The sequence below is a fragment of the Simochromis diagramma genome, unplaced genomic scaffold, assembly GCF_900408965.1.
Source record: "Simochromis diagramma unplaced genomic scaffold, fSimDia1.1 OVJJ01000293.1, whole genome shotgun sequence".
NCBI classification, from domain to species: Eukaryota; Metazoa; Chordata; class Actinopteri; order Cichliformes; family Cichlidae; genus Simochromis; species Simochromis diagramma.
Genome location: NW_024386801.1, coordinates 25,132,373 through 25,141,997, shown reverse-complemented (window position 1 = coordinate 25,141,997; position 9,625 = coordinate 25,132,373). Strand labels below are relative to the sequence as shown.

General features: G+C 43.4%; 1 protein-coding gene and 1 long non-coding RNA gene across 3 annotated transcripts; both read left to right on the top strand.

Moving 5' to 3' along the window:
• LOC120730394 lies at nucleotides 1-4,099 on the top strand. Of its 2 annotated transcripts, XR_005695099.1 has the most exons (3): nucleotides 1-790; nucleotides 1,582-1,684; nucleotides 3,323-4,099. It is a non-coding gene; the product is annotated as an uncharacterized LOC120730394 (long non-coding RNA). The 2 variants fall into 2 exon arrangements; XR_005695098.1 differs by having other exon boundaries at nucleotides 3-1,684.
• Nucleotides 4,100-6,305: 2,206 nt separating this feature from the next.
• On the top strand, nucleotides 6,306-8,409 carry LOC120730393. Its single transcript, XM_040026785.1, has 2 exons — nucleotides 6,306-7,368; nucleotides 7,452-8,409. The coding sequence occupies exons 1-2, from the start codon at nucleotides 7,189-7,191 to the stop codon at nucleotides 8,232-8,234; spliced, it is 963 nt and encodes a 320-aa protein (XP_039882719.1). The 5' UTR covers nucleotides 6,306-7,188; the 3' UTR covers nucleotides 8,235-8,409.
• The last annotated feature ends 1,216 nt before the right edge of the window (nucleotides 8,410-9,625 follow it).

The window sequence follows — 9,625 nt, the reverse complement described above, 5'->3', positions numbered from 1 at the left end:
TCACTGCTGCCTCTCCTGGGCACTAGAGGAACTGCAGGGTTTGGCACTAAGCTTTTTATTGCTTCAGTCACTGTCTGCAAGTGTTCAGGTAGGACCCTTCTCCTTAGTTTGGTTGCCGTGATGCCTCAGTGTGGGTGGAGGCTTGTGTCCTTGTCTGTCTGCTGCTTTTTTGTGGGCTTTTCTTTGTTTCTGGTTGGAGCTTTTTTCCTCTTTATGGTTGTTTTCTATCCTCTGTGTTTGTTGGCTGGCTTTCTCTGTTTTGTGTCTTTCATGAAACCTTACTGACTTGAGTTTTCAGCTGAGTTCCTCCCACAAACTTTTTGCTCTGTGCCGATGAACTGAATTATTAAATGTTAATAACAGATGGAGCTTTTATTGTGTGTGTGTGTGTGTGTGTGTGTGTGTGTGTGTGTGTGTGTGTGTGTGTGTGTGTGTGTGTGTGTGGGATGTGGCTTCTGGAACATTTTCTTCAGGCCAAATAAAGCTGCCCATGTAAACTCCACATTCCTGACTCTGCGGTGCGTCTGACTTTCTTTATGGAGGGTGGAGGCTATCTATGTGTGTGTGTGTGTGTGTTTGTGTCTTTATGTGTGAGTGTATGTGTGTCTGTGTTTTTGTGTTTGAGTGTGCGTGAGGTTCACACACTTTGTGCTGACTGCAGTGAAAGCGGAGGGTCAGGGATAGTTAGACCTTGTCCTCTCTGCAGACTGAACAACTGGAACAACTCTGAAGATCTGGGAAACTACAGCAGCTACATTCACTACTGCGAGTACTGCAGTACAAACCTGAGGTACTTCATCTGCACACCCACAGACAAACCTGCTGTTCACTTTAAATTTAATCTTTCCTGAAGTACTGTCTGATACTTTGATAAAATACACTGCAGTCCTTACAGTACTTAGAATGTACTTGTACTCCTGGGTGTAGCAGTTCCTCAGACGCCTCCCTTCCTGCACTCTGGAGACTTTTGAGACTGAATCTGTTCTTTAAACAAACCTTTAATCAGTCTGAGGACAAGTCTGCAGCCCATGTGACCTCAGGACATGCGCTGAAAGAACCACACACAAAAACACTCACACACACTCAGAGGTGAATTACATGCGATGAGAGCCCACACAGGGAGGATGACACTGAGGCAGCATTATGGTGCGTTATCACGCCGCCCTGCAGGAGCTCTGTGATTACAGAGCAGCCAAAATTACACTCTGACTCTGCTGAACTCCAGAAAACCTGCAGGCAGGTCCAGAGTTTCAGCACACACACACTAGCACACTACCACACACACACACACACACTAACACACTGACACACAAACAATTGCAAATTCTTTTTTTAAATCAGACCTCCACATAAACGTCTCTAACAGTGCTTTTATTTTGAAAACCATGGCTTTAACTTGAAGCAAATGCATTACACAAGTCTAAACTAGACCTGCCTTTAATGTAGGTGTGTTTTCACCCAACACCTGTGTGCATTGTGTGGCTCACACTGGCTGATGCTCAGTCTGGTGATATTACAGAGCTGCTGCAGTGTCCTGACAGAAGGTTTTACTGAAACTCCATGTTTTTGTTTCCACCTCAGATGATTTTCAACATCTCTGTTATTGCTGGGTTTATGCATATCTGAATAGTCTGCTGGATGGAGATGATGGTACAGAACCTGGATCATAACTGTGCCGGTGAAGGTGAGCCTGAGCCTGAACCTGAGGACGAGATGTACTCTCTGTGCTCATCTGTTGATTAACACTTTTTCATTAATTTTTTTTTTTTTAATTTAACATTTTATATCCGGTTTTTAAGTGATGACGTGATGAATTCTGCTTCTGGGCCCAAACTACCCTGCGTTTAATAAGGCTGTTGTGTATTTATGTTTTAATGCTTTGTATCTTGTTCTATTTAATCTCAACAAGCCCCTAAACCAGTCAGTGAGCACTGTCAGCTTCTCACGGTTTTTATTATTATCGCTATTCATTTTAAAGCGCCATTTTTAAAACCTTACGATGTAACTACAGCCCAGCCCATGCAGCAATATATTAATGACTAACCTTGTATTGTGGATGGATTATCTCAGTTGTTCTCCTGGCTGAAGTTTGGTCCGTTTACAGCATCCTGCCATGTGATTGCATTTGTCCCGAACCTTCGGGAACCCTCACGTTAACTTTTATTGAGTGGAAAAAAGTTAGCATTCACCCTCCAGCTTGACTGTTTATATTATACTAACATAGCTGTGTCGCTAGCGATCATGTAGCACATCATTATATACCAGCTAGCCCAACTTCAGTAACCCTAAGAACATCACTGCTGTTTAGTTTCCTGTCTTCATTTATGTCGGGAGTGATAGAGCTGTACGTCTTAATTTGTTCCAGAAATCCCTCAGTCAGAACATGGTGTGTTATATTTAGATGGAAGCTAGCAAGCTAACTCCCTGCTAACTTCTAACGGCATTAAATTTCATAAATTCGGTTTTCATGGATGCCTGGATGTTAAACTTAATTGTTACACTTGGTAAAGCAGGAACGCTGATCATTTTATTACAGATGAAAGAATTTAGACAGTTTTTAACTCTCAGTAATGCTGCAGTGATTGCTCAGAATCATGTTCATGCAGGACAACAAGAACACCACCAACTTGTGACTCTTGAGATCTTTTTTCCTGGTTAATGTTAATGTGTTGGTTTTCACTCTTGTGTCTTCTTCTAGGTTTTACTTCCTTTTTGTCTGATTGTCTTCATCTGTGTCTTGTTACCCTCCTGTTTTCTCCACTCCACTCAGGCTCTAATGTATCCGTCATCCTTTATCAGAGTATCTGCTCCCTGTAGCAGTTTTTGTGTTCGAATTCTTTTGTTCAGACTCTGCAGTGGGTCATATATAAAAGTCTCTTTCTGTTATTTTCTCTGCCTGAATCCTTCAGTCGAGTCTTTTCCAGCCGACAAATGATGAGTCTCATTTACTTCCTGCTGCTACAAATGTGATGTTTTCCAGGTTGTACAGGGGGCACTCTGCAGTTCCCCTAATAACAAGTAGAGGCAGCAGTGAGTCAATCCCCATAGACTCCCATGTTAAACGTTTACAGCACAAACAAACATGTTTACAGCCCAATACACAAGCTGTTTGGTCTCTTTTGATATATAGATGCTAATAAATGATGAGCCTGTTTTTTTTAATAATCAGCTGGTGGTTGGGGGCCCATGACAGGTTTTCTGCCCTCTGTCCTCCAGTCCTGGTGGCTGTGAAATGACCTCTGAGCTGCTCAGACGGTCTGTCTCGGCCTTCAAGGTCACTTCAGCTCTAATTTGCATAACATGGTTTGTTGGCTTCCCGCAGCTGAAGAGGACCTGGAAAGAACAACCCCAAACATGCAGCACACTATGAAACATCCAGCTGTGCAAGACGAACAGAAACACCACAGCAGGAAAACTCTGACATGAAGTTTGAGTGTTCCAGCAGGAGAGAGACTCAAAATCACAGCCACAGGTGAAATATTTTCCAGGCCACAAACGCAAGTCGACGTACATTAAACTCACAGATCTTAAAGAAACCTTTTATTCAACAACACCTGTGAGCATATTTAGGGTCAAACATCTGAATCCACAAACACATGGCAGGAAATGTGTGCAGCCTTTCTTTATGACAGTATAACGCACTCTAAATGAGTATGAATTTAACTGCATCAGATTCATTGTAAGGTGTTTACAGTTTTCTGTTTGTTTTTGTTTTTTTGTTTTTCATTTTTATGGGCGCTCTCAGGATTTTATTTTTATTGCATAAATAAACTGAACTCTGAGCTGCTTTGAGTTTAGGGACTGGTTCTTATACAGCGCTTTTCTACTCTGAGCACTCAAAGCACTCTACACAACTTTGGCCTCTTTCACACATTCAGACTCTGTTGGATGCACTGCGAGCAGCTTGGGGCTTTGGTCTTGTCCGAGGATATATGTCATGCAGACAGGAGCAGACGGGGATGGAACCTAAATCTTCTGTTTAATGTTTGCAGTTTTTTACTTCAGCTCTTTTATCCTTGTGTTGTTTCCTGTGATGTGCACTCTGTCTACTTTGTCACTTTGAGGCTGTAAATCTAATAAAAAATTATCTTTGTGTTTTGTTTGCCTGTTTTTAGGTCCTCTAAATCACTGTGGTCAGTTGTGCTGTACAGACTATGCATGCATGTACCTGTGTTAAAAATACTCTGTATACTCTGCTGACTGCTTCAGCATGAAAAGCAGTGATGGATGTTCCAACAAGATCATCTTCTGTGTTTTTGTTCCTCCTGCGAGTCGCTTACGATGTTTGGAGGGGAAAATAAAAACTCCCCTTTGGTGTCTTAAAGCTAAAGTAATGAGCCTGGTTGGAAAAATGAGAAGAGAGGACATTGAGATGTTTGCGTTTAATGCTGGGACTAAAATAAATACTCGAGTAAATACCAGAATATGCAGCTGAAGTACAGTAATCAGGTAAGTGTACTTTGCTTCCACCTCTGACTGCTTTACTGTAAGTGTGGAAAAGTACTGTTTCATAATGTTTAGATTTTTGGATCATGAACTAGGGTGTTGCCGAGTTTTCCTGATCATCCACAAACACTTTTTCCTGCTCAGAAAAGTGTTGCAGACCTGCAGCAGAGTGCACGCTCATCCTGTGCTTAGCTTTGGAGCCTTTTTCGTTTTCCTCTTGGCCTGGTGTGTCCTGGCTCTGGTGTGCTCTGGTTTGGCTCTGGGTTTGGGTGGGTCTGACTGTGTGGTTTGACAGGCTCGATAGTTAGTGCCAGGCTGGGCCTGGGGCTGCTCTGGCTCTCAAGACAAAGTCCAGAATAATGACTGGATCCAAGCGGCCAGGCTGCGGGACTGACTGCTGACTCAGAGAGGCTGGCAGAGCAATTCAGTGATGTTATCCATGAAAGGAACACAGCTGGGATACATAAACACGACCGGATTCAGTTTAAAGGAGACATATTTACACATTATTCTTTAGGGCTCCACTGCAGACTTTTTTTTTAAACTAAAGTTGGGCTAAAAGCTCAGTTTATCCAGATTCTTCAGGTAAAAGAACATAAGTAATGCTGAGAAAACAAGTTGGCTCAGGCAAGAAGAGAGTAATGCACAGAGAGAGGATATGAACCTTGCATATTGTGACTGCGGAGCTTTTTATTAACCAGCAGTCAGACATTAATCAGTGCTGTGAAGTCCAAAGTCCGTCCTATGTTTGTAAAGCAGGTGCAGAGAAAGCAGTGAGAGCCCCGTGAACACACTTTACCAGGAATCAAACCCACATCCTCCTCAGGATGCCTCAACCCTGCAGGGCATTAATGCATGGACACCATCCAGAGAAAACTTCCCTCGTCTCCTGTGTGGCTTCTATTATAAATACAGGAATTTTCTCACTGCTGGCTTTGATCCAAGGTCAGCAGCTTTTAGCACTTTCAGAGCTTTTTGTGGTTATTCAGAGGATTTTTCTGAATGAGCACAGCAAAGTTATTCAGTTAGGACAGGAAAAATCAAACATCTGTCTCTCAGTACAGTGCTGACCATACTGTCTCAGCTGACAGGACAGTGGCCATATCACACTTTTAGTACCTTCACTGAGAGACTAGCACATGCTGTGTTCTGGGTCAGTAAAGCTCTGGTCAGAGATGCTCTTCTTCATTGGTCCACATGTTTAACCTAAATCCTTCTGAAGTGAACTTTATGTCCAAAACATCTCTGTGTTGATCTGAAAAGACACAACCTTAAGTCAGACTGGAGCTGCAAGGTTGTATGGTTTCCATGGGCCCTGAATGCAACACAACAGAAAATACCGCACAACAACAGCAGGGGGTGACTCCTGTGGTTTGACTGTGTAGTCTGTGAGTAAATGATCCTGCTTATCAGCTCATGTCTGAGCTCAGTAACTGTTTAAAATTACAGTAATTTTAAACATTTACATCTATTACTTTGTTGTTTTGGTGTATTTGACCATGATGGAGGTTACTGTCAGGAGAAAAGCTGTAAAACTTATAAAAACAGTTCAAAGACCAAAATTTCTGGCCACCTTCACAGTTTTGAAAGCCATACATTGGGCCGGACTGAATTCTTTGGTGGGCCGATTCTGGTCTCAGGCCTTATGTTTGTAGCTAAAAGCATGCACGGTTAGCCAATCTGTCTGCAGTCAAGTCCGTCCCACATGAAGCACATGTGCGTCCTTCATATACAGTCTGTGGAGAGTACTGAGAGGTGGAGGAGATGCCGTTTCTAACATATAAGGACAGGAATCAGTGAGTGGGACTACAAACAGTGGCTGAAGCACCTGGAAAGCACCTGATATCAGCACCTATGCTGGCTCCTGCAAATGAACCAAAGATAAGAGAAGCTTTCGTTCTTGTCCAAGATCCTGGAGAGACTAGTTCTCTCCCAGCTCCAGGCGTACTTGGACACGAACAATATTGCTGAGAAATTTCAATCTGCCTTTAAGCCATTGCATAGCACTGAAACAGCGTTGGTTAGAGTTCTTAATGATATTCTTGTAATCACTGATACTGGACGCTCTATGGTCCTAGTTTTACTGGACCTCTCTTCGGCCTTTGATATGGTGGACCATAACATTTTATTACTAAGACTTGAGCACACTGTGGGTATTAGAGGCACTGCCGTCGACTGGTTTAAATCATATCTCGCTGATAGATCCTTATCAGTTAACTTAGGCACCTTCTCCTCTTCCTCCGCTCCGGTCTGTTGTGGTGTGCCTCAAGGATCAGTTTTAGGCCCTGTTCTCTTCTCATTGTATTTGCTCCCTCTAGGCGCAATCTTTGAAAAATACAATATCGCCTTCCACTGTTACGCTGATGACATACAGATCTATTTTGAACTTACTGACGGCCTTGCTGTGTCCCTACACTACTGTCAAGAATGCATGCGGGAGATCAAAGAATGGTTCCTGAGTAATTCTCTTGTTTTAAATGATAAGAAGACTGAGATTGGGGTGTTCAACAGTAAAATCCCTCATGCCCAACTCTGTGCTGCCCTGGGTTCCTTTGCTAGCTTTTCTTGTGACTATGTCAGTAACTTGGGTGTACTGCTGTGTCATGGTCCGTGGTCCTGTGTGTGTGTGTGTGTGGAATGTGTGATGCGCGGGTAACCACACCCCCAGGCTGGGCCATCACCGGCACACCTGCTCTCCATCGGGGTGATTACCTGAAGAGCTACTTAACCCGGCGCTGACGGATGCTCCACGCCAGTCCGTTAATCACCTCTCTGTGGTTTCAATCCGGCGTTCAGCGGCTGCCACCTGCCTGTTCTCCTGCTCAAGTGGATCACCCGGTGCATCATCTGGCCCATTCACTACCTCCACGGATTTCCTTCTCACGGACTTCCCTCCCGAGCTCCCACGGTCCCGCTCTAATCGTAAGCCAACTAGTCTAACTCAGTTTTGATGTGTTTCCCCTGCTTCCCGGCTCCCTAGTAATCTTCTCCCCTTTCTGTTGCAGCCTCCCACGGTCCCGATTCCAGCTTCCTCGCGTCATTGTTTCCCCGGGTTTTTTAGTTCCTCGTTTTGCTCCTCTGGTTTTCCCGCGTCGCCTTTTGTTGTTATAATAATGTGTCATTTTCTGCTAGCGCTTGAGTCTGCGTTTGGACCCTTTTGTGCACGCGCGCTGCGGCGCATTGCACTGCTGGATAGCTTGCTCAAACTCAATAAGCAAGTGTCTGCTGTAGTGAGATCTAGCTTCCACCAACTGCACCTTATCTCTAAGGCTAGGCATTATGTTCCGCATGAGGACCTGGAGAAGCTTATTCACGCTTTTGTGACCTCCAGGTTGGATTATTGTAACTCCTTGTACTACGGTCTTCCCTCTTCTCTTCTTCTTAGACTGCAAACAGTCCAAAATGCAGCAGCCCGCCTCTTGACTGGTACCAGGAAATTTTTCCCTATTACTCCTGTTCCAGCTAGCTTGCATTGGCTGCCCATAAAGTACCGTATTCAATTTAAAATATTACTCCTTACATTCAAAACTATTAATAAATTAGCGCCAAGTTATCTTAGTGAACTTCTCAAATCACATACTCCTGCGAGAACACTCAGATCTGCCACTCAACTACTTCTGACCCAACCCAGATCTCGGCTGAAGTCCCGGGGTGACCGTGCGTTTGCTCTGGCTGCCCCGGTACTGTGGAATACCCTTCCTCTCGACCTCCGCGCATCTGATTCCATTGCACTGTTCAAATCACGACTAAAAACCCACTTATTCAATCTTGCCTTTCCCTCTAGTTAATATTTCTTTTATGATTTTATATTATGCACTTTTATGCTCATTTAACTTCTTGTTTGCTCTGTACCTGTTGCTTTCCTATGTATCAGTGACAGCTACCTGCTTGCATACTTAGTACTTGCTTTGGTCCTATTTCTATTATCTAACTTCTATTCTCTATGTTACTTGTTAAGCACCTTGGCATACCCTTGGTTTTTAAGTGTGCTTTATAAATAAAGTTTATTATTGTTATTATTATAAGATAAAAACAACAAGAGGAAATACTCGAGTAGTTTTCCATCTCTGGAGGCAGGCCTGCAGCCCTCAGAGAGGAAAGAATAGATCTTTTAAAATATGTAAATATGTAATATATGCTAATGGTAATGTAAGTCTTTATCTTTAACTTTGGGTTGGAGACTTTCTGGTAAAATGCTTATAGCCACACTAGAACAGGAGTACTTTCACAAAGTAGTTTTTATTAACGGCTTCTTATCTAAAAAGACGTAAGTGCATTGTTATGGTGAATACTCTGATTTATGAGCTGTTCCCAAATGTTTATGACAGTGGAGCGTCCATCCTGCCCACTCCTCTAATAACTCTGACCTTACTTTGTGTGACTGGATGGACTCACAATACTGCCTCTGTCTCTCCCCCCCCCCCGCCCCACACACACACACACAGTCAGAGTCATTGTTCACAGCCTGACACTCTCAAACACACATTATACCAATCTGCCAATGAATTCACAATGGAAACCATCTGTGTGAGTGTGTGTAGTGTAGGTGTTTATCAGTGTTATGGGGACAGTCAGTTTGCAGTGACTTTGCGGAGACAAAAAGTAAAGCTCCTATCCACAGTGTTGGGAAGGTTACTTTTAAAATGTATTCCATTACAGAATACATGCCCTAAAATGTATTTTGTAACGTATTCCGTTACGTTACTCAATGAGAGTAACGTATTCTGAATACTTTGGATTACTTAATATATTATCATGCTGTTTACAACTACATGAATGTGATTTATTACTATTACTGAAAGTCCGCGGCTCCGAACCGTAGTAAAGGGACCTCTGGCTAATACGTCGGGTTCGTGTCGTTCTCGTAGCCAAAAAATAGCTTTACTTTGTTGTCTGGGTCAAGTTTGCTTGCGAGAGACAGAGAGAGGAGTTGAAAGGCTCCAATGGAACTTATTGTTTCGGAGGAAAACACGAACACAGCGTACAGTTGAGTTTTAACAGCTTACTTTCAACTGGGCTCGTCAGGCACTCTTCTTGGCTGCAGTGGTTATTATTATATTTACATGCTTCCAGCTCCCGTTTCTGTTCGATGACAGCCCGTAGTTTTCCTTTTTCTCCCTCCTCGCGCTCACAGACTCATAACGGGTATGGCAGTCCATTCTCCCTGCAGCACGGACTA